General features: G+C 35.4%; 1 protein-coding gene across 1 annotated transcript in view; it reads left to right on the top strand.

Moving 5' to 3' along the window:
• The first annotated feature begins 6,060 nt into the window (after positions 1 to 6,060).
• Positions 6,061 to 27,319, top strand: part of LOC117330738 (protein rolling stone-like) — a 39,451-nt gene continuing 18,192 nt past the window's right edge. The window contains exon 1 of the mRNA XM_033889194.1: positions 6,061 to 6,362. Within this exon, the coding sequence (XP_033745085.1) occupies positions 6,270 to 6,362 (93 nt within the window). The 5' untranslated portion in view covers positions 6,061 to 6,269. The remainder of the gene's footprint in view (positions 6,363 to 27,319) is intronic.

Genomic DNA, 27,319 nt, shown 5'->3' with positions numbered 1-27,319 from the left:
GATATATTTTGACGTTAGGACCATCGGTCGCCTCCCCTGTCCTAGGTACACGTGTACTCTTACTAAAATCTTTGAGAATCAATTCTAGTCCTTCCCTACACTCGGCAATGCTAGACTATCCCAGACAACTTCCGTTCGGTTCTTTGCTGATAGTCCGGCATCATTAACGATCCTGTCCTCATGCAGGTACTTATAAACTATTCAACCAAAGAGCTTGTTATTAGACTTCTAAGTACTGCTTCGATGTCTCTATTTTTATATTTTAGTCTGGAAATCAAAGACACGATGAGAGGAAGAATACAATTAATCCAATTCTGTCGAGTACATGCCAATAGAATTGGTGGCATATCTCTATTATAATTGCGTTGGCTTTCTCTTTGTAGATGAAACCATAGTAGAGTCCTACAGATGGGAGTTTTACTTTCGTTAACGGACAGCTCTGATAACTCTGTTCAGCTTAGTGTTGACCCAAGTGTTTCGGCTATTGTCAACCTCTCTTCTTAATAAATTGTCATTTCTAAAAATTAGAGGATGACCAGAAATATGTAATCTCAATCTATTTCAATACATATTTCGTTATTGCACACCATTTCATATCACTTTTACACGAAAATATAACATTTGTGGATTCTAATGGTGTTGTCATCTACGTAGCAAGTAACCACGAAACATACTACCTATTTGGGCCCACGAAAGTATATGATTTGACAGTAAGTTAAAAGGTAAACTTATAGTTATCGTTGCAAAATAACATTTATCACCACATAGAACACGTATTCTGTGTAATGAGGTATCCATGGATAAAATGTTTGAATACTAAAACAGAATTGTCCTCAAAACTAAGTTTTACCTAGATTCCAAAGACGTGTGTCCTCAATGATACGATAAGGGTTTATCTTTCCGCACACCTGGTTTATAATAATTCATGTACTAAAAAAATCGACCATTCGTACAATTTAGCCTCTCGTATGCTCGCAATTGAGTTAGATTCTCCATTTAAATAAATGAGTCGACATGACAAAAATTGGAGCAGATTTTGAAATGTCAACCCCAAACCGTCTCCATGGTAACGTAATCGTATAATCCATAAATGGTTCATTGTACGTACACCAATATAGGCCAGAAGAAATTTGTCTTTATTTATGACCTAATTATTCCCATGTAGATCTGAATTCTATATAACGTCTATAAAACCCCGTCCCCTTATCCCAGAGTGTCGGACGTAATAGTGATCAAGACAGCGGAGGAGTGTTTTCTGCTTATATGACGTCTACTCTGACGCTGTCAATGTGTTGTGTAAGTATTAGAAGGCCGCCTTTCATGTACAATTCAGCCCAGCTGTCACAACTTTTCATTTTTGCTGTACACTACGTACCTGAACTCTTCCTGACACAAGCCTTTAAGACATCACGTGACTGTATGATAATACGATAATATTTCAAATATGATAAAATCGAAATGATTCATACTCACCGGACGAATAACTCAACGTAGGAAAACAGAGAGTCGACAATACTTACACATTGGAAATAAAACACTATGTTGTACGCAAACATTCCCGTCTTTCAGGTACCTTTTTGTAATGTAAATTGTGAACAGATACGATTATATATCTGTGATAAAACGGTACATAAAACATCTTCAGATTAGAAAATTTATTAGGCTTAAATGCTTTTACATACGGTACAAAAATATACGAAGTGATCTTTCTTTTAAGGAGCTGTAATACAAAAAGGCGTGAACCAATCCCATGACTTCGTCACAGAGCCAAACGTATATACATTGTACATGTATATATAGAGAGAGGAACGTGTGACAAGGAGAATGCATGTCTTGCGTTAAATTATTCGTACCTATACATCTATAAATAAGTATTCATAGATTATAGGTACGAATCATTTAATCAAGCAAATGGTAGCAATATACATGCACAGGAAGAAACTACTGTCGTGTAAACCTATACAAAATAGAAAAAATGATGTCGAATATGAACAAACGATACATTTACCCTTTTTAAGAAGCAAGGACCAGTTATCCCAGGAAGGTAAGCGTCTTCTCCTTAATAGACTTAACCTACCATGCAAATTCATGCCAAATCTAGGTGATATAAGATGATATCTGGGGTGATTGACAGCGGAATAACCAGCCACATTAACAAACATCGAAGGCATCAGACCGCATATCTCCTCCGGAAATAGAATTTATCTCAATAAGATAATGATAACCCCCATCAAATCTTGCTCTAGTTTCAATCAACCTTCAACTCTCGAAAGCTCCTGGTTTTTCCAAAGCCAGCTGTCGGAATCTATCACGCAAATCGTGAGGTTGGGAGTAACTATTACCAGTCGTTGTAGAAACCTTGGGTATTGCTGTGTATTCTGGAATGTCGACAGAATTGCCAATGATGGGATAATTAGAAGCCTGACAAGTTTATTAGCATGTTCGGGAATAACGAATGGAATCTAGAGCACTCCTGAACTTAAAAAGGAAATAAAGTGACATGTTCTCTAGATCAAGTGACAGATATACAACCTTTTACGTAATTAAACATTTCGGTGACATTTAGTTTCTCATCTGCACTATCTAGAAAACTCTCAGATTGGCCACAAGGTTAAGTCAATGACAACACAAGGCATAGAAATCGAACAGCATATGGTTAAAAAATATCCCAACAAACTAAAAGAAAACTAGAAAAAAACTAATAGAAAACAAGAAGAAAAAAAAAATCGCACAAAACATTTAAAAAGAAAAGAGCACTTTCACATTGATTATATTTCAATGCAGTTCAAGCTAATGGGTGTTATGTCGTTATAACAGGGTCGCTAGGAACAATGTGAATGTCAATGGGATTGTTTGCGGACTTTAAAACCCCTGATCATTGATCAAAATCAAATGAAACGAATAGCGTGCTACAGCATAAGAGTGCCATATTTCATCGGGCGTAAATGGTTCTGTCCTTACTTTGAAATAATTAAAAACAATGAGCAGATATTCCTTTGTTTTCTTAGTACTTATTTCCAGGAGTGTGTGGGATTTACCTGTAGGTAAATTACCTGTGGCCGTTTTATATTAAGATTTTAGACGGCTTTCTGGTTTATAAGTGATGCGTTTTCGGACAATCACTGTAAAACAGTTAGATGCAATTGGTGAAAGTTAAAGCTTACAAAAACTATTTTGCTGTCAAAACACCTTACAATCCTGATGATATTTGCTTCACTGTTCAGAATTTATGATTCAATGACACATTTCCAGTTGTAAAATCAGATTCACTTTTACTTGCTTCAATTTTGTTCTGTCTTTAACCGGAAAGATTTCCCGATTTGAGTGACTTGACACTTTCCCCTTGCAGAGCAGCGCTAACATTGGCTTGTTGGTTGTCCTTCGTCCGTTTATAATTTCACACTGCGGACGGCCTATGACGAATTCAGCATCACCCAGAAGTTTACAAAGCGTCTATTAGTCTGGACCGGAAGTGATGTTGAATGCTAACTAACCACCAGCTCGTATATACGATTTGGCCTGTTTTCAGCGCCGTTTTTATTCCTCACCTCAACAACAGAATACTTTAATGCTTTATTTAGTTCGGGTATTGCTAATTTCACGCAGTCTGTAACATCCTTATTTTCCTATTTTTTTTTTCATTCTCTCATGGTCTTGACATCCATTGAAGACAATGATGGCTCATTTTGTTTTGTGTTCAGATCACCTTTGTTCAATGGTTGTCAAATATATTCTGTTTTTCTGAATTCCATGTCTCCACTCGCTTCATTTCCAGTGTAATATTGCCCCGCTTCTCCATAGGAAATGTCGGGGAAATATTGAAGATTTCAGTGTAAAATCTGGATCATTATATACATCCTTTTCTAGACCTTACACCGCACTCAATATATCATCAATATTAGCCGGCTTTTTGCGGAAATGCTGATTGTGTAATAGACAGACCTTCGAAGTCGGAGGATATTTTGCGAATGACATAAAAATAGAAAGGAAATATTGTTTAAGGATACCTGTGCCTACATTACATGTGATGGTTGGATTGATAAGGTTGAACGCATTGATAAACATGCATGTGCTAGTGCCCGTGATTTACCTGTGCCTGGTTTATATATAATGGGTGACTTTCCACACATTTCATAGCTTACATTAGTGGACATTTTCTGACTGTCCCAAATGGTCGGTTTAAAGACGCCTTGTTTAAGTGAGCGATAAGCCTCAGACTGTACCATATGTGTGACAGGGAACAGTGCCCGACCTTAGCTTGCCTCATCATTCCCCCCTCTCACACATACAGTACAGTTTGAGACCTATCTCCTTGACATAACATAGGACATTTCTAGTTGTTCCGTTGGGAGAAAATATGATAATGTTACGACATTTTAGTACTCTGTCACTGTACACTATGGCACCATCACCTTCAAAAAACCCCGCAGGTTGTCCTAATGACATGGTTTGTAATAGGCGACCAAAGTTTGAATATATCTCTTCTTTCTGAATATATCTTCTTCCAAATTTCTCCGTGATCACTGCACCCTTTTGACATTTGAATTAAGCGTTCATCGCCGTGAGAAAAACTTTGGGTTCTGTCGGGTTCTTCGTAGTTAACTATAACACTGGTGGGGCCTGGCGTTATTATGAAGGAACCGGTGACACTCAGGTACATATGTTGACAGGTATAGGTCCCTACATGGCAATGTAATGTGCAATAAATAAAATTATGGATTGCTATGATAGGTGGGTTGGTGAGTCAATATAACGCAACACATATCTGGTACATATCTCATTGATATCAATGGTCGAAGTCAATATATGTATATGTTTATGATGTGTGGTGTATTAATGTTTTATGTACTCCGGTAACAGCTATTGTTACAGAGCCTGGTGGCTATTAATACTGTCTGTCGTCCATTAGACAACATTATTAGTCTCCCACTGTCGTTAACATGGCACGTAGCAACGCATACTTAAATGAACAAGCTTGTTATTGGGTAATATTTATGGTTAAATCTCCATAGGACACTCTTGTTTATAAACTAAAACCACGATACCACACGAATGTTTATGTACATGAAAACCTCGATATACTGACTCTCGTACCAACATGTATAATGTTAAACTTAAATAAAGTGTTTATACACAGTAGCCCGTCGATATACCGCCACTAGTATCAAGTAAACCATTTTAAGTCTTGCATTTCGATATAATGACCCTTGTATACATAGTAAAACCTCGATATAACGCCCTCGTTTACATATATAATGAAACTTCAATATAACGCCTTGCGTTTATATAAACAGAAAATCCTGGATATGATGATAATAACACTCATTTATGTACACTAAAACCTTGTTATAACGTCCCCCGTACGTGTACATTAAACCGTTATAATGCCTTACGTGTATACAAGTAAATATTGGTATACATGTAGTACTCGTCATTCACATACATATAGCAAGAAACTCAATCGCTTTAACTATTTGATAACTTCCTAACATCCTATTTATTTCAATGTTTCTCCCTTGGTATATCGAGCTGTTTAAATTGCCTGATAAGTGTAAGAGGTTTCACTCTCGATTCCTACCTATGCGTATGTCGGTGATTACTTTGGCATTTTTTGATCAATTTAATAAAAATATATCAAATACCAAATCAGAACAATTCAGCACAAAACTTTATAATCTTTAATTCAAACTTAGATATACTTTACATAGATATATAGTGTAACTGAAGTCACATTTAACATTTTTAACCAGGTTCCAAGAGTGTCCATGCGGACATTTATTGGTGCTAGAACACGCCGCTGAACAGTGACAAATTATTGTGTTATAGAGAATGTCTTCTGACACCAAACTTCCTCCGAATGAGCAGTAGATGAGAGTAACGAAATAGTAGGCAAAACAAACGATCCGATATCATTAAAACGTATTTAGGGTAGTAATGAGCTGGTGGATGGTGTCAACCCATGATTCCCACTTATAATTAATATATTCCAGTTGCCTCTCCGTGTATGGTTGAATCATTGATACAGGATCAGAGACGACACAGACCGCCGGTCTATCGATCTTGCTGTTTGTGTGGAGCCGTGTCGTTCTGTGCACTACTCGGTGTTTTAATCCCCGTGGTAGCACATCTAGGACTACAGCCATACCCAACAGGAGGTTCTAGAATATCCCTGTTGTGATGTCAACGTTGACAAAATGAAGTAAAAAGGATTTATTTGTTCTCGTTGACGAACTGTGGAACTGGGGAGGACGTCATCAAAGAGAACCAAAATGGAGTCATGTGCAGAAAGCCTGGTCCAGGAGTTTAGACCAGAGAGTCTCGGCTTGAACCATGACAACCCCTCGGACTTTGTCAGACCACAGGTAGGCTTCTGAAAGATCATCCTGTACCCCAATACATGTCGATTTCGCTCCTTCCAGTCTCTGCCCTTGTCAATCATTGACATCTGTTATCTTTGTCTTGTGCTCTTCGCTTCAGAACAGCAACGCAAATGTATTTTGTATATTTACGTCTTAATTTGTCAAAATATGGTTATTTATGTATCGTAATGAAAAATTACAGCTTTGTACGAATCTCCCCAGATTCTAATTATGCTATTGTATGTCAGAGCAGCAGCATGAATCTTAATTTGTACAGTTGATGATAAATAACGTTTATTTGTGGCAGGGGACGTGCATTATGTAGTTCCAAATGCCACCAGCATCCTTAGGCATATTACAACCAACGCTGTCATCCGTGCACACTTGGCGGAGCTTGGAAGTTTTTATTTTTGTTAGTTTATAAAGAAGCAGCGTATGTTATATGGATGATCATTTGTATGGTCTATTTGAAGGCGTTTTACTGTGGAAACTCCATGTAGTTGATGATATCCATAGATGATGTGATTTTTAAATGATATTGTAATGGTATTGAGCCATTGTTTGACAATACCATGTATTGTCTTTTTTTAGTATTTAGTCGATGGTGATGTTTTAAGTGCCTTGAAAGATTTTTGTTTACAATACTGTTATCAATCTGTATGTTTAACTGTACTGCGCGATTTATCATAAATGAATGTTGATTCATGCAATACTGGTAAATGGTATAGCACTATTAATACACACAAAATGTACTATGGCGAAAATTCTGCTTTTGGCATTTGAAAGATTCCATTAGTAGTTATATTAATATTGTGTTAGCACTATTTACATATTGATGACAAAAATTATTATAATTCAAAACTGGGGTTGGTATAAGAGCTTGAGTTTAGTATTCAGTGTATGCTAGGCGATGAAGTTAATGATAGCTGAGAGCTAAACTAGATTATGGAGTTTATTGCATGTGACCAGTGATGAATATGACTACTTATAGTTTGTGTGTATTTATATATTATTCATTTTATGACACATGAATGTTTAGTTAGACGGGGGAGTTTTATATATCGCTGTAGTTTTATAAAGGCAGTTGTTGACACGCTATTTAGTAACAAGCGTGGCGTCCTGAGGGTAGGTCGATGTAGGAGACAGGTTGTCGTCTAATCAATATACATACACAATGCGCTGAATCCCGTATAGCTATATAAACCCCACACATAATGGGTTTTTCAATCACGTGTGTATTGTATATATAATCAGCAACATCTGCACCGACTGGGAGATGAAATGTGATATTACTCTCACCATGTCGCCCAGTAGTTTCTTCAAGTTTTGATTTCCTAAAACAGTAATCAAACAGGGCAGATGGAAATCAAGGTTTTTGAAAATTGTAGAACAATATTTTGTTTTTCTAAATCGTTGATTTAATCTGGTAGATAGATATTGCTGGTGATAATCTGAATGCAGTAATATATTTTGTTCGTTGAATTAAATCATTAATTATACTTTGTAATTGTTAAATGTTTTTTAAACAACCCGCAAAAAAGTATTTTCTTATTTTCGTTTTTTTTTCTGGTAGATGGAGATTGCTCATGTTTGTTTTTTAAACTTAAATACTTCATATTGTTTATTGTTTTCAATGACTGGTAAATGATGATTGCTGACGTCATATGTCAGGTAATTAGCGTAATTGAGCGGATTAATTTAATTTATGAATAGTTATTTTCATATCAGTTTTGGTAGCAAAATGATTATATTTGCTGTACTATGGACAATGCTGCTTATTACATATTCAATACTTATCATTGTTCTTCAGAATGCTCACGTTACATGCCTTACAAAATATTACTTGCTTTCTGCTCACGTGACTGTATGTTTTATTCTATCAATTTAGATTATAGGCTCTGTTAACTCGCCCATATTCCTATTCCTGGATCTCTTTCGCTTGCTGCATTCGTTTTGCGTAAAAACCTTTCCATATCCCACATTACATAAACTATTGCATTGTTTACTGTTCTGTACCTGTTGAAATAAATACTTTTTGCGTTCTCTTATCGTTGTTGACATTACCCAAACTCCCCCAAGCATAAAATACCCAAATGTCCTTTTAAAAATGTGATATAGCCCGGATTTCACCTAGATTTATAAAGCAGAAGGCGCTTACTCCCCAGGAACAGCTGGTCTTAATCTCCGTGTACTTTTTATGGTCTCCATGCTAATCAATATTTTTGTTCCTCATTATTTATTTGAGTTTGATTCATGGTCCGTAATTATGTCTGTATTCTTTGCTGTTTTTCTAAAATTCAACAAATTTTTTGTCTTTAAAAATAATAATATTACAGGTAATTTATCACCAATTCCTCCGTTTCACACCACAAAATACTAACTACAAAATATATATTATTGCGGAATGTAACACGGTGATACGTGACATAGCAGCATACAATGAATGGATCGACATTGTTATTAATAATATGTCGACTGCTTGGGATACAATACAGGCAAAATACCTCTTTGTTTAGAAATTGAAATGATTGGATGGTACATGACAACGTCGTTTTGCTCTCTTCTCGACAATATTTTGTACATATCACACATTTTAACATCTCTAACTCGCTCTTTCCTTTGGCTTTGGATTAGTTGGATGTAGGGATATTAAGCCCATTATGTGATCGTATAGGGTGTCGTACTACTGAGTTGCAAACAGGCTGTGACATTTCGGTGGGATAGGACTATAAATTGTTCTTGTGTTGACAATTTCCTTTATATATTAAATCTGGCTTGCTACGACAAAAAAACTCTAAAAACTGTAGTTGCTATGTAGTGAACTGCTCGCATCATGGGCTCAATATAATGCATTATATACACACATATACATATCAACAAAAATATCCAGGGATCATCCATTGCATGTATTCGAAACTATATTTCTGACATTACACATAATGTTTCGACATGACTGTCTAATATTATAGCAAGGCGAGCTCTTAGGATCCCTTGCTTATAACCCAACCTTTTACTTGACATATGGATGTAATATAACAAGGGTTTGATGTGTATGATATGAAACACAATCATAAAATTGATCTCGCACAAAAATTGCAAATTTTATCTAAATCATATATTCATATAATTTCATTACATATTTCATAGCCATAACGGATTGACATTGAAATATTATCGGGGCATGCTTGAGGATAGACTGTAATGACAAATTACATTATTTTAGATAGCAAGTATTCTGTAAAATGAACGTAATAAGTTTGCCACCAGTTCATCTATTATACATGTACGAGCGTATCTGTGACATTACGAATAATCGAATGCGGGCGAGAAAGCAAACCATTGCAGTTTATTATTATAAACCATATCACTGAACCTGTTTGGGGAATTGCATGCAAGCTAATTTGTTGCGGCAGCTGCAGCAACTAGGAAACGAATGCAGGTGATTTGTTTTAATAAATGTGGGGACATGTATGGAGCTGTTTTGTTCAAAGACGATCAGCAACATTGACAGATACAATGCGTATACATTTATATATTTTTTCAATACGGATTAGTGGGTCTAGGTTTATCCTGATTTCTTATTGAAAAAAATCCAGATAATAAAAAAAAAAAGATATTTAACAATGAAATAGACTAACTTTGACATCTTACAATGAAGCAGATTAACCCAGATATCTTACAATAAGGTTAACTAACCCGGACATCCTACACCGAAGTAGACTAACCCGGATATCTTACAATGAAATGGACTCATCCAGATATCTAGAATGAAATAGGCTAATCTGGATGACTTACAATGAAACAGACCCATCCGGATATCTGGAATGAAAATAGACTAATCCGGATATTTTTCAATCAAACAGTTTAATCCAAATATTTAAAAAAGACCTGATTAATATGGATATCAGAAACAAAAATTGACAAATCTGGATATTTCACAGGGTCCTGTTAATCCGGATGTATTGTGTAGGGAAACGGTTAATCCGTATATCTTGCTTTCTGTAACCATCATAAAGCCATGTAATCCCGAATGATTTTGATATAAAAGCATTTATGGGTGTCTTAAATAATATAAACTCATGCTTACCTCGATTGTACTCGATAAACTATATGCTTAACTCGATTTCGAGATAAACAATATTTTGGAATTATTATATTCAGATAAGATCATTTTGAACGCTGGTCATCTAATTCTATCAACGAAAATCTCGAAATATTTCTACAAAGCACATTACATGAACTAGGATTTCTTTCTTTATAAATTAAGATTTTACTTGAGTCGAGTCTTATCTGTAGGCAGCAGTCCGTCTCTATCGACTTGCCACAAGGTCACCTTTCCGCGGACACGCTAATCAAATTACAAATCAACTATTTCGACCTGTTATCTCAATTCTTTGGATGTCGATTAAGGGGAAAATTCACCATAAATGACGCCTCACTAAATACGGTTGGTTCCAATGCTAATTGATTGATGTGCTTCCGCCATTTTGATGTCGATTTCAGATCAATATTATCCACCTTAGAAAAGATGGATAAACACGCCAAGTCTAGACTAAGCTCTAATGAGAACACAGGTCATGCTCAATTTCGGTTGATATAAGGACGGAAGAAGAGTGTGTTAAAAATATAACTTATCACATGACTTCGCCTTTGTCCTTTGTTCAAGCATTGTCAATCGCATCACTCGTAAGAAGCCCTTAAAACAAGTAAAAAGAAAGTGTGCATTACTGGGATTATACAAAGCGATCGTAAAAAGAATTTTGCATAACAGCGGTCTAGATACTTGACAGAGCTTATGTAATAGCTCAAACCGCGATGTCTTCTTGCCGAGGTCGATAACATGCTGGTATTTAAGTTAGATATCTGGTTGAGCGGGTTTTCCGGTACGAGGCTGATTGCTGATAAATTGGATCTTATGCAATCTCGAAAAAATAATAGAAAATGGAATAGCCTGGCACGTTATCAATCTAATGGAACAAATCGAATATTTAGCTTCGTCACGCAACAATGGCTGATGGCATTTGAAAATCATGTAAAATGGCAATTGTTGTTAATAATACTCGGTTTAGACTTTCTAGCCGTTATTGTTATGCAGTTGCTGTACTTATCAGTAAGGTTGAAATGAAAGATTTTTAGATTTATTTTGACAAATTTTGATTTTTCTAACTTTTTTGATTTTTACACGTTTGTTCCCTTGCTTTACTGCATGATGAATCCTGGAAGAATGTAATAGTTGTATGATACAGCATCATACTATGTTATATGCATGATACAGTTTATATCATGTTATATATATATTATAAATGTGTTATTAAGCAAACACTGTTTTGATGTTTTAATGATACCCACTTCTTTCTCTATCAAGTTTATCTGTCTGGCATCATCTCCAAGTACATACATCTTCGAAGAGTACATATGTACTTCTCTTAATAACCTAAATATGAATGCTTAAAATAGCATTATTCCGCTAGATAGAAGTACGGGCTCACATTGTAGACGCGGTCCTGCTGCCCGAAAGCATTTAGCAGTAGTTCTGTTATTTAGTTATTGTAATTTGAAATTTCCCATTACCAATATGTGCTTGAGCCTTTTGCACTCTATATGGAGCAGTATAAACCGATTACAAAATAGCTGTAAATCTTTTATATATAATTACAAGGATTCCACGTCTCCTACATTGGAAATACACAGAAAATAAAAGAGACTCCTATGATGTTGGATCTTCTGGACTCGTGAATAGAATGTTTATACAAGATTTGTTTCGTTATCTTTATGTAATATTCTGCATTATCAAAATATGTATCAGGTCTAGATAAGAAATACCATGATAGCGAGCCATAGTTGAGACACTAAATGTCAAATGATATTGCTGTTCAAATGATCTTTTGAAAATAAATATTTTTATTCCCTTTTGAAAGTTAGCATTTTCATTTCTTTTAGAAATAATCATTTTGATAACCATACCCCTTTTCAAATTTTATGTATAATGATAATACATAATGCTATTGCTTTGAAAAATGTCCACGGTTGAATTATTTTGCCAAATCGTAGGTGCATTCAGAGCATAGTTGCCAAAATAATTGAAATGGCAACGGGCACCAAATTAATAGAGAACACTCCCTGGATCGCAATCAAAGAGCTTAGCACTTGGTGTGCCGAATGCGAAACTGATTCTGTTTGTTTGAAGGACATAAACGAAAAATACACAAATTCTGTAACTTTACTAATATGAAACAATTGAGAAAAAAGTAATATGAACTAGTTTTAATAACTTCTGTTGGTCAGGTTTAAGGCGTGTGAGGTAAACGTCAAATTGGCTGGGCGTGTGACCCCATACTGTTTATTTTTTTCATAATTTCACAGATTCGATTAAGCATTAAATTCAAATTGTTTAATCTGTCATATAAATATTTTTCAAATAACATGATCATTTGATAAGTAACTATTATAATACGAAAGGTTAGGAAATCTGATAATGAATAAATAGTTAAAACGTTTGAAATTGAAAATAACTTCTCTTTGTTTTAAACTTTGAGGAATGTAAAGTTTTTTTAACTGGAAATTTATATCTATCCATAAAAAAAGGAATCTTTATTTGATGACTTCCGTGCCGGATTTATGATCCTCTTATAAATGAAATGTTTCCCCTGATAAATACAGATGCTTCTGTTATTGGACATGATTGCCCATACTATACGAAATGTCAGGGAAAACGTTATCATTTCCAACAGCTGTTTTATGTAGAAAGTCCCAAAGGAATCGTAGAAGACATGCCTTCTCTATATATAAACCATTTGACGGCAGATTTAGCACCTAGAACTCTCGACGTACTACAGAACTGCTTTAGACACATTCGGCGTATTTCAATGATCTCTCCTGATTTGCCTGGATTAGGGTTCAACAAATACATATACAGGTAATAGTATAATCATTATGCATTAAGGTATTCGATATCGATGAATCGGAAGACGCTTACACTTCCGGAATGCATGGTATAATTCTCCTGGAACATTTTTTTTATTGATTTTGAATTGAAATTAGGGTTTCGTTATCAGGTAGGTAATCTTTTTGTTTTTATATGCACTGTTCAATTTCATAGCGGGACCCTGACATTTATATATTTATATCATTATAAATGTGTATATCTGCCATAATTATGCAGCGGAACCTTGATAGAGTTCCGTAATAAAAAATGAACACTTGTAAAATCCCGTTATTTTTTTCTCTTAAAATTCATACAATGTGATACTGTCATAGTAGAATCTCATTCGTTTGCCATTCAACATATTTGTCTTGTGAAACTACCAGATATTGTTATACGGACACAAATATATAGGTAAAACTTGTTACTGTCATTGTAGGAACTTATTATACTACAACGTTCAAACCTCGTTACATTGTCATATTATACAGAAAAACGTCACCTCGCAATCTCATCAATAATACCATTCCCGTGTCACTAACAGCAAACTTTCAGCAACACTTAATGCTATCAATGCAATTCTATCATATTTGTTTCGGTAGAACTCTTTGGGAAAGAGATGGTATATAGTGGCATGCATCCTTAAAGGTTATGCCAATTATAGACTTGTAATGTCTTACATACCTTAACATAGCTTGGCACGAATGTCACACTAAAAGGATTGTCACGTGGTGTATAGGATACTTACCAACCGTTGACAAAATCAATAACTGCAATGAAAAAGACACTCATTGCATTATTCAAACCATGTTAATCACACAAAGGTTACCATATGGTGAAAACAACATCGAGAAATCTGCCCTTTTTAACAATTCATTTCTAGCGCTGTTTAATCTTGGCTATGGCAATTACTTATACATGTTTTTACAATATTTTACGAGTATTGATGAACACAAGAAGTTGATATACGAAATACTGTTAAAGTTTCCATAATGAATACTTATACAGATATTCACTATATTATATGTGTATATGCCATTTATCGAAAATAGTATTTATCTTATGTAAACATTTCCTTTCTGCCTGTAGCAATGCCTCCAAATGCACGGTGTTTTAATGTTGTACCAGCTATAATTAATGGGATAGATGCCGAGTAGTTGCAGAAGAAAATAATTAAAATGACAAAAAATCGGCAGGTTGTTGAATACTCAAGGAAAGTTTCACCAACCCTCCTGATCACCTTTAGTAATATCGTATTTTCTTTGGGAGTGCGGCAGAAATGCCGACTTTATAGTGCTACTTTATTGAAGTATACTGTCGGATACAACCAGCAGGTCACTCCACCAGGTCACATTATACTGACAACGGGTGAAGCAGTTGTCCCACTCCTAAAATGCTGAGCGCTAAACAGGAGTAGCCACTACCATTTTGTAGACTGTGTTATGCCTTGTTAAGGGGACAGGGCCCAAAACCTTCCTCACAGGGACGACCGTTCAACCAACAAAAAAAAAAAAGAAAAAAAAAGAAAAAAAAAAGAAAGAAAGAAAGAAAGAAAAGAAAGAAAAAAAAGGAAGGTTATTTAGAAAGAAGGAAAATAACATCCCAAATTTAGATGCCACTTTCTATTGTATATCAGTGTTTAGAGAGCTGAACTGTGTATTGGCTTCTTAACTGAGGTTAGTGTATACGTTATGAGGCCCCACTCCATCCTGCTTACTTCAGATAATCATTTAGGACTTTAAAAGTTCGATGTTGATGTTGGGGTTTGTGGCCATGGAACACAATAACATAACAATTACCTGTTTAAGAAAGACGAATAAGTGTTGCAATTTTAGCTCCTAAGTATGGTCTCCTCATAGAATACTGTACAAAGTCACGGAATTGGTGGTCTCAGTAATGTCCGGGTTATTTACCATAACAGTCTTAGTCATTTTGGAAATTACATTACCCCACTTGATCCTCAAACTAGTTTTCGGTTACCTGTATATAGCACTAGCCAAAAGGTATATTTGGATTTTGGCACTCAAAACATTTTAATAAGCTTTGTATGTACCTAGAGGAAAGAAGAAAAGCCATACATATTAAAAAGCACCTTTGAATATGACGATTGTAAAATTTTGTGCAATAAAAGTATCAGTCACAATTATACTTAAAGGAACAATGGATTAATAATTCCTGGTCTGATTCCATCTTTTTCCCTCAGTACACCCATTCATTATAAATAGTACAACAAATATGCTGAATAATGAATAAACAATTATATGCAGCTGTTTTGTCCTTCTATTACTCGTCCGCGGAGTTAAAGTCCAAAAGTTTAGAAATCATGATTTTGAAGGCGGGGAAATAAAAAAGAATGATGAATGCGCAAATTGTTTTGTAAATATTGGAAGTATTACATCATCAAGCCGATAAAGGGGTATTCCTTAGTTAGGACGTCAGAAACATGCACAATTTCTATATCCGAACGATGATTATTTGAGTGTCTGGGCCTAAATGTAATGAAATGAACGCCGAAATGTACCAGAAAAAGCCATATCGTATACGAATACCGCATGTCTTTCTTTGCGGTTATTAGTGAATCTTCGGGTCGAATTAAGAATTTTCAGGACTTAATACTCGAAGAACTTTGGTTTATCTTGAGAGTAAACCTGCGTTATAAATGCAAAGATTATAACGTTTACTACTTGGAAAAAATACGTATTTTTCGAGTCAGTTTAATTATGACGACCTAAACTTCATTCAAACGAATGAATGTCCCTTTTAGGATTAAACTGTCTTTTTGTGTGTCTATGGTCGATATAGATGCTAGAGCTTTGCAAACAAACGTCATATTGTGCGCTAGCAAAGTTCTGGCATCTATATCGACCATAGACACACAAAAAGACAGTTTAATGCTTATATTTACATTCTCGACATATTTTTTTTTTATTTTTGAAAATTAAAATTGAGTTAGTATAAAAAATGCCAATATTCAGCGAGTTCGTCAATGGGGTTCGACAAATGGAACAGCCTTTTTTCAAAGTTTATTTGTCACGTGCAGATTGGCAAACAAAAAAGTGTATTGAAATAATACGAAAAAAACACAGTCTGTTCAATTCTTTTTATTACTTGCGTAACAATATTGTATAAGATTTCTTTTTTATTCTTTTTAATTAACATAAAAAACGACGTAGTTCTGGGTTGTTTTTTTCATAGAGCCATATGATTGTTAACGTTAGTTACAAGTGGTTCCGGTGGGTGAATATATTCATGCGCGGCTTGGATTGATATCACGTTTTGGGTGTCAGTTATGCTCAGATAGTCTGCAAATCTTTTTACTTAGTTTACATCGTGGCTTTGCCACCAAAATGTAAATATTTAACTATAAACTAATCGCATATTCGTGTTTTAACATATGGAATATTTCTTTTTAGTTTTACATTGTCGTCACCCTAACTCTCATTCTGATATTGAGAGCTTAGTAGGATTTGACCTAGATTTATAGGACGGATGTCATTGCTGAAGCAGAAGACGCTACTTCTACGAAGTACCTGGTCTTACTATCCTTCTCCTTTACAATGATCTCCGTGGAAATATATAATGTTGTTCATATTTTGTCTTGGCTTATCGATTGATTTTGAATGTGAATTTTGGTTTCGATATAATGTCGGTATTCTTTGAGGTTTTTTTCTATTGTTTAAGGCCCATCAAGAGCAGTAGAAAAAGGGTTCATTAACAGAAAACCACGGAACAAATCTAAAGATTTAAAGTCCACATGGAATGTTGATTGTAAACAAATTGATTGGTAGCAATTATGTCTTGTGTTAAATCAGATATTACTAGTAGTATACGAGGTAGGTTGCAATGGGATGAAACACTTCGTATAACCATAATAATGGTGCCATGCCAGGATGATGAAGGCATGTACGTCTTTTATATAAGTGTGTTGATAGCAATATCTTTTCTCAAAATAAAGGCTGTTTAGTGGTTTTACCGGGGCTCATTTGATGGTGCCTCTTTGCACTGAACTATTTTAGTCTGCACGAAGCGGGAACAGCGGTTGATCATTCTACAAACCAGCTGACCGAGCAGAAACTTCTGAAAGGCAATGGTAATAAAAGAGATGAGACAGCTCTTAAAGGAACAAAGGATACATTGTCTTTGACGACCCTTATTTAGGGAAAAGACAAAAATCTTTATTGCAGGTCTCGCATTAAATCACTTTAAACTATTGTACACTCTGGTCTGTTCAAATCCCCTCAGACCTGTAGCAATGTATCGATTTTATGAAATCTTTGTTCGAACAATAGGAATAGCTCGGATACGATAGACTACAATATATTAGCGTTTGTTCATCGATCTTGGATTACATAATGGTCAGAATTACGCCTACAAGCGGGAAACAATCAATGCGGAAGACATTTTACGGTCGCCATCTTCTTCTTCATGATGTGTGTTCCAGCAATAGAGATTTACGTGTGTCACCCCCTAAAGATATACATGCTGTTGATCCACGCTTTGCTAAGATGTTTTCCTTGAGTTGACGTAAAAAAATCTAAATATTTTTCACGTAATTACTATCTGTCTGGATTTCCCTCTTGTTTTGGATGTAGTTTTGAATCTAATTCGCAAAATACTGTTCTGCAGGATTGTCAAATTTTTGTTAATGCTCTAGCTATATTGAATATTTCTGCTTTATCTATTCCCTTCGCATTGTCAAACTTTTGTTTATACTCTAGCTATATTGAATATTTCTGCTTCATATGGAATGCGAATGCATAATTGTATTCGTGATCTAACTTAAAGCTCTCGATTTTGACCATATTGTCTGATTGCGGCTCCAGTATTGGTATCTAAGTTTACTTAGTGTATTTTCTTTTGTCAACCAACGCCAGACGTGACTTCGTTTGTGAATGGTTGTAAGCTTTCCTAGTACCACTAACAAAAACAATTGTCAGTTAACATGTCACTAGATTTTGTTTAACAACCGCTACAGTCTAAATTAATGCGATGACAAAAACGCAAATCAGATCATGTTTTACATATAAGTTATAATGTCATTCTTCGAAGGTCACTTGGCTGAAAAAAAATCCGATATATTCCAACAAAGATCTAATATGTTACAGGAAAAATATATAATATGTAACATTACTTGCTAGTGATATTATTATCTTTAAATTTTATTTGTTTTGAAGGTCACATATGTGACTCCAACAGATGAACAATACACGACCTTTAAATGTCTTCAATTCGAAGTAATATTTGGACGATAATTTCATATCAGCACAGCATACGACTGAGGCAGATTATAAAATTTATACAGAATACCATCCACCGGTGGTCTTTCTACTTAAGTGCGATGTATTTTCTAGGATTCTTAGAACATTATTGGGACATGCATATGTACTATATACCTCCTCCACACACAAATATCAATATTTGCATATTTGTCTATCTTATCCTTGCTTTGGAATATGACCCCGTGGCCTTAGAATAACAGTTGTCATTGTACAGATTTGTCTTGTTATACTACCAGTGAAACATCCTTATATGGACACAAAGATGCAGATAAACTTCTTACTGTCATACTGCTAAAAGTGCTGAGGACGATTGGATATTGTCCAAATTTGGTATGGACATCAAGTCCTAAAGGAGGCTCACAGAAAGAAGCTTAATTTGATGTTCAAATGTCCAATAACTTCAGAGCCGCAAATAAAACCCCAGTAGCGTAGCTTAATTTGAGCAGGTTCATAAGGTGACATTTTCATGTTTCTACGAGTGCTAAGGGTGGTTGGATCTTGACTGAATTTGGTATAAACGTCAAGTCAGCTAGGATGACTGGTCATCATGATCATTCCATCCCATGGATAACTTTAAAAACTCGTGTACATTCACTACCCTACCCTATAGACACTAGAAAACTAGCACACGTCATACGCGACCTCGTGTTCGGTGTCATGGATACATCGGAATAGAACATAGATAATTTCATCATTCAAACTGGTGCAATGAATATTTGTGTATAGGACTTAAACCAACAGAAAACAAATTAAAAAAAAAGAAAAGGTAATATTCCGAAAATTGATTTTTTTGTACATGGATGCATCCGTTTAAATGAACAATTGGAGTTAAATGGAAAGTGCATGGCTCCGTGTAATATGTAATAAGATTTTCTGATGTAACTTATTTTTGCACGCAACAAGTGTTAGATTTTCTTATATCTTTTCTTTCGTTTTTTATAAACCGCCTACCGGCAACGTCTTCTTTACCGTAGTTCTGATATATACTGCAAACTTACATATTTGGGCGGTAATCTACATTTAATTTCGTCACTTTTGGCGTTGAAAGCATTCCTTGCAGTTTCTGTTTTCGACGGGAAGTATTGTATATAATTGCGCTGATCCGATTTAATTCTGTTTTGCCCAAAACATTTAGTTTGCTTGTTTGCTTTTGTTTGGTTTATTGCAACGTGAACACACATGCCATTTTTAGGCGGGGTCGCCTTGTAGTATTTGGTAACTACCTCACTGAACAACACAAGAGAGGTCCGTCGCATGCCATCCAGGGCACTTAGGACAAAGTCTCTTGCCTAAGGACACAACCAAGACAGCACAGACCAGCCCGTTTCTCACCTTCCTGAGAAACACAAACCGTCATCGGTAGAGAGTGGCGAACTTTCGCCTGAGGTTACGTGGTCGACGCTCTAACAGACTGAGCTATCGCCACACCCCTTCTCACCACCCATATGTAAATAAGGAGATAGATGAGAGAAAATAACAGCAAAAGATGAAAAGTATTTTTGTGATGGATATGAAAGTGTTTTAGTATGCACATTAAAGATCATGACCACCCCTCGTACTACATTTTGTAATAATCAGTACATTGTTATGAGGCTTTGTTTTGTTTGTTTGTTTGTTTTAGTTGTTTAGTTGGCACAGAACTGCATAGATTAACAGTATAAACACAATCTACTTATACTTAAAACATCGTCCCAAATATCAAAAGCCCATAATTCGTGTACATTATAGCTCTTTGAGTATCCATTAATCGACGGACCTAAATAAAAAATTCTATGATTTTTCTTTAATAATGACAAACAACTCTTTTTAGAATGAGCTGGCGTTTATTCATTTTTGATTGTATACAATGCATAAAGGTATCATTGGGACATAGCCATATATATTTATACTTATACAATAAAAGACTTTAATAATAAAATAATGAATACAGCTTACAAGCTATTTGTAAGTATTTACATTTCGACGATATATGCACATGATGTTTGAGCAGCTGTGTATCAGCAGGCGTGAAGGATATAGTTTATAAGTAGCACGGGACCAGTATACAGAAAGTACAAAGGGTAATCAATATCATAACGACTGAAACATACATACCTAAGACATGACTTGAGTCATGTAAAATCACATGCTTCCGAAACGTGTACTACTGCCTCTCTGATACGTCAGTTTGTTTTAGTATTGAACAAATCTACAAGAGAATATCGACCTGAAATTCGTTGAAACGAGGCAATATATATACACAATATAGATCCATATATACCGTAATGTAACATCAGACCAGGAGTTCTGGAAAGGGAAGCGCCTTCTGCTTCCTCGATGACAAATAAACCAATGAAGTCGTAAATGAAGCCGTTTTTAATTAATATAATTAAATAAACCATTGTCGATGCGCGAGGAGAGCAGCCATACCTAACTTCAGTCGTAAATGAAGGCATTTTAGTTTCATATTGAATCGAAGAATAACATTGTCTTTGCGCGAGGAGAGAATGTGATATGACAGAAACCCTAATACCAAATCGAAGACATTTTGAATTTATATAACAAAGCAAACAATTGTATTTGCGTGAGAAAAGAACATGATATTTGAGAAGCCCCAATGCCTAATTGATGGATATCAGGTTTCGAAAACTAGGTTCTTTTGTACGACTTTAGACGCCAAGAGTGACCAAAACTTCTGTTGTATATACGAGATAATATTGCGTTATACGGTGAAACAAACAACTCTGTGTCGTTAAAATACATGAAATATACGACTCTACACGTTTTGTGACTGATATCGTCCACTATTTGATTTTACTGGTCTAGGTTTTATTTGTTATCAATCTGTTTTAAAGGTCAATGCGTGCAGTAAAGGTTTAGAAGGAGTTTGACATTTGTCAGGCACTTTCCATAGAAATGTGTATAATATCGTGAAAACGTTAAAAAAAAAACCCGTTAAAAGTCTGCAGGAGACCATTACGCCCGTTTGGTTGCCATTGGAAAGTTGGATTCGTCTTATATATTGTTCTTTTTGAGTATTTTGCATGTATAGTTAATTAGATGTCTACTTTGGCATTCCTTTCCATCCATTTTTGAATGTCATTTTCCTTATTGATATTAACAGTTAAAGTAACAAAGCGCCATTTGGCTAGAATAGATAATAGAAATGTTGATAAAAACATAGTTCGATCTCCATCGATGAAACTTGGATATAAAGAAAGTTTACATGTGTGTTACGTATATAGCGGAGCGTGGCCGTGCTGGGCTGAACGCCGGTGACCAGGTGGAATTGTTAAGATCGTCTGTCTAGCGGTCAGAGGTCAAGGGTTCGAGTCACAGTCTAGTCGTTCAATTTCCTCTCCTTTTACTTGTATTTAACGAGTAGGTTATCCTTTTCTATTTCATCAATGAAACAAACGTTCTAAATATAGTTAAAAATGATGCCATGTTAAGAGAATTGACAAAACCTTCTGTTAGAATGCAATTTGCTATACATTGTCTCTAGCCATCAGATAATAACCATATTTTGTTTGCATACTACTTATTTAAGAAAGGCAATCTGTTCAGAAGCTGTCCCCGCAGGGTAGGGCAATGCAATTGTAATAATTATATAGATATATTTGGAATATCCTTCTAACGTTTACTGTTGCCCTTGACACTGTCTATTTTTAGCTTTCGAAATAAGCGTTTGGCTCTGGAAGTGAATTTATGGGCTATGTCCTTACGTCGTGACACGCAAAAGTCTAGATTTGTTTTTAAAGACGCTTATCGTGTGCTCCATTATCGGGTTTGTAACAGTTGTACCAAATAGGTACGGTATCATGTCCAGTGAACAACAGTTCTGCCATCTTGGATCCAAGTGGTACGATCCACAAGAGAACCGGTTCGGTTCTACTGATACAGCGCGTTCTATTATCAGAACATCAGATTCGTACCGGTACAACTGGTACGAACCCGATAAAGGAACGCACGGTTAATGTGCATTATTCAGAACTGAACGTGAAGCACAAGGAACTATCATTGACCTATTCCGGTGTCCGGTATATGGACTAGGAGGTGATCCTGCCAATGTTCCTGACATAGAAAATGTCATTAAAATTACGTTCTAAAATGACTCTGAAGTTTGCCCTCATTCAAGTAGACAAAGTAGCAAAATTTATCAATTATTTCCATTCTTAATGTCCTTTCAAACCACTACTTCCACAGTATTAAACATCTGAGCAATCATTTTTTCTCATTTGCCTGGATTCTCTTTACTCAAGATGTGCATTTTCTCTCTCGAATGTCTGGCTTTAGGGATGTATTTACCACCTTAGAGCTTTGGCCCGATTCTTGTTAAGAGGTAATCTGCATTCATTGCTGAACGGCAATCATCCCCCGCACAATCATAGCATCATGACTACAATCAATAATGCTTTACCAATAACAAATTTATGAAGATGATATGAGCTTTTCTCTTTTAAGGTCATCAAGCCCACCAGCTTATACCGCTTCTAAGTACGGCGCCATACTCTCTTCTCCATTCAGAATACCTTGCACCACAATCCTAACAAAACTCACCTTTGCTCGTGCCTAAATTGTTACCACATGGAATCGTTGATTGTTAAAATAGTCACACTGACTAATTATGAATTAATGCGAAGATGAAACTGTTATTTCGTAATTTGCGAATATTTGATTTGAAATTCAGTCAATATGTGTTCCTTTTTTACTTCACTTACACAATACACAAATGAAGTTTCTGTTCAAAGATTGAATGGTCAAAACAATCCCAGAAGTTATTTCTTTCTTTAATGGTAACACTGTTAGTTTATGGGGAAGCTCATGTTTAGACGTAGTCTTATCCGAAACGTATAGGGGCAATTCATTATTGAAGTAACATAAAATAATAGATAAAAAAATAAAATAAATTAAAAGAAATTAATAAAATGAAAATCACCTAAATCAACAATAGAGTTCTTCAATGTTACGTTTTCCGTGTTCCCTTTACTCTGTAGATACAGCCATGTGGTAGATCAACGTTAGGTGATATACAAGACTAGAATGTTCATCGAGATGTATCTCATAACATTGATAGCAAACATACATACAAAATACAACATAAAACCGGTAAATATCCTGAATGCATCTCTGTTAATGAATAGGACAGTTCTATTAGATGTAATAACATTCAGAGGTATACGAATACAGATATACGTATAAGAGTTTGATGACAGCAACCATTATTTATTTTTGATGTAATCTCCTCAATGACATGCACCAGATCAGAACAGACTGGTGTTTTATCTTAGAGTTAACAGCAAATAAGTGGTTACACTTGGTTGATTAAAGATGAGAGAAATCCACAAATGCGCTTTACATGGGGTATATTATTCCTGAATGTTCATTCAGATATTATTTATTACAAGTTTCGTTTCGTGATCAAAATAATATAAGCAAAAAAAGGTTGTCTCACAGCTAACGTCAGATATACAGATCCCAAGTCAGAGTAAAGCGGGACAGGACGACTGATTCTCAATCCCTTTCAATGGTTGACTGCCATCAAAAGAATTAACATGTTTACTACGATCCTGTTGAGAGGAACAACAAAAACAACAACAACAATATATTTCGGTAAAGATCGTGTTGAGATTAAAATATCTCTCGGTAAAGATCCTGTTGAGATTATTCCGGTGAGGGACGATATAGGCCTCTGTATCAATATGAGTAATGTATGTATAGTGTTATGAGTGCGTTTTAAAGTATAATGGAAGACAAGAATGGCAAATCATAAACCTGATTTCGGTTGCGTAAGAGGCATTTATTTCTATCCTAGAAAAATGGGCATATAGATACAATGTCAGATATGTGTCTCGATGGTGACGTTATCATCTTACCATCACTCGAAATACGACATACTTCATAGTGCCGTACCTGTGTATTTGTTATATAAAATTCACAAAAAAGGAAATAATTTCTTCTGAACTCGTGTTTGTCTTATGGGGAAATTTCGATATAAATATTAGAATTTTGACTTTTACGACAAGTTCTACTTCGATAATTTAAACAAATGAGAATATCTGAATTTTTCTCAAAAGTGGTTCAGTGACTGGTGAAAATATCTAATTAAGAGTTGGAATGCCTTGCTTTTTATAGTGTTTCTATCCTCCGCTTGGCATTGTTTGCAAGTGCAATTTGTTTGTAAGCGCAAAAAAGCGAACAGCGATTGTAGATGATCCAGTCAAATCGGGAGATATACTCCACCCACTGGACTATTGCTTCCAGTTTCTATATTTCACAGCATAGTGTATTGGTAGCTTTTATTTAATCTGTTAATTCTATGTTTAACTATTATTATCCTCTTGCGACGCTCAAGAGATACGCTCTTATCAATATATATATACATAAAAGTTGAACTCTTGTCAGTGTCGTACTGCAATTGTTAAACTCATTGAAACTCATTTAATAAATTGATAAAAGTCGTACCATATCCAATCTGCAGATCAAGTGGAAATCGCGATCTATAGTTTTACGTCACGTGGAAGGCTTTGCCAGATGCGTTTATAGTACCATCACAATGAAATGCCACACCTGGCCAAACCTCTAGCTCACAATATCACGATAACGGATCAACAAGTCCTTACCGCCAGCTTAAATGCAGAGCATCAAGCAGTGAGCAGCAGGTACTAATGTCATCGACTCTGATTTGTGTTGGCTATATGATAGAACGCATCCTAATGCCAACAGCAAGAAAGGGTCAAAAAGGATATTAGGCACGATAAGTTTTACGTCCTAGTTGCAGTATAAAGGAAATATAGCATTAGAACACTTGGCTTGTTTGATTACATACGGGTGTACCGTAATTTATTATGGATCGTCAGTTGAATATTAAAGCTCACACAGTGCAAAAATGATTGTAAAAAACAAGGTTTGATACCCCGATCGGACGTGGAAAAAAAGTGACCAGCTGTCTGACTATTTGGGTTTCCCCAGTTGCACCAGTTTCCTCGGGTGTTCATCTATTGAGCACTGCCAATCGGACCAATAGGAGTTGTTAGTATCAGTTAAAAAAACCTGGTTATCAAGTGTTGAAAAATAAGATTTGATTCAATAAATTTTGATTCAGGAAAATTCGGCAGTATCTTTAGAACGATAAGTTTGCGTTCGTGAAATATAAGAAAACGAATTATATGCAGATGTGCTTGGCCGATCATAGATACGAAGTCAAATGGACATATTTAGTGCCAGAGAGTTTATTCTCTAAAATACCATTTTACATTAAACGTTTCTTCATTTCCTTTGGTGATGTTGTAATTTCACTATTCGCTTCCAATAAAATGAGCGAGGGTACGCTGGCACTAGGCAAGCTTGAAGTTCCAATAGATAACTGGAAAAGGATTGACAGACAAGCTTGTGCTCGATAGGGCATGGTACCACAAAATCGAATAAACAATCCCATTCTGATATATCTCCCGGGAGCAGACGACACCATGATGAACTCGTTTCGCGGCATTTGAATACGAGGTTACTGGACACACAGTACAGTGCATGACATATTCCCCAGAAACTGCGACATGTTGTGTGATTGAAACGGCCCCTGCCATCTCCTGTCATTAACTGACAGACAGTCACCATTGTGAATTGATAACAGGAACACAGTTCAATACTAACAGCAGGAACAATTACAGACGTTATTGACATTCAAATATATTTTCTCCTGAATCATATATTTCTTCCACACGAACTTATTTCTGGTCCATACACCTTTCTGAACATACTACACCCTCTTATTTGGATTAAAGTACGGACATATATTTTAAAATTAATGGATATTATTTAATACTTAACATGTTGAAAACAAAATAAATGATAAAAATAACAATAAAAAAAAAAAAAAAAAACCTAAAAAACTTTAAAAAAAAGAAAAAAAAAAAAGAAAAGAAAAAAAAAACAAAAACATATTTGTTAGATAAAGTGAACGCTGTTGTTTGGATATTCACTTTATTTTAAGAAGCATTCTTATACTGACAATTTTCGCTGATGAATCTACCTATTGGTGGCTAGTACACAGACACACCTTATTTGTAAAAGTGTGCTATAACTCTATTCCTTATATCGCTGATATCAACTTATCTTGTATCTCATTTACGCGGAGGAACACGAAATAGCTTCCACAATTCAAAATGTTCTAACTCCTCGCATCCTGTCGAACATAATATGATTCCATTTCTGCAGATGGAAATTCCTGCTGGTAGTTAACGTTCGGCTAATCACTTAACCTAATTCGTATTCCAAATTAATCCGTCAAGAAATTGCTCGTGAAACCTGTTCATTTTTATTAACTCTTCGAGAAATGAATTGCGACACCTTTCCTGATGGATAAATCGTAAAATATTTAATATATATGCTAATAGTGAAGAAATACTTAATCCAGTGAAATAAGGCTGCTAACAGATTTCGCTATTGAGTGGGCTCTGCAGTGATAAACAGCAATATATCCATTAACTCTGATGAACGCTGTGTTATAACATTCCCTCGCTTTCCAAATATCGCGTCAAAAGTCGAGACTTAACGCTACCGTATGAAAGGTTCAACAACCTAGAAACATGTACTGGAAAAAATTGGTCTTTTCAAGAGATCTACTCCTCCTGTTTTCGACGTAAGAATAAAATCAAACGAAGAGTGGAAATTAGCTTCGTAAAGAAACGTGTAGTCTGTTCATCTATTCCCTCGACGCTTAAGTCCTATTTTGCATCACACTGAAAAAAGGTATTAATAAATGAAATAGAAAAAATAAATAA

The sequence above is a fragment of the Pecten maximus genome, chromosome 7, assembly GCF_902652985.1.
Source record: "Pecten maximus chromosome 7, xPecMax1.1, whole genome shotgun sequence".
NCBI lineage: Eukaryota > Metazoa > Mollusca > Bivalvia > Pectinida > Pectinidae > Pecten > Pecten maximus.
This window is presented reverse-complemented; position numbering and strand designations above follow the sequence as displayed.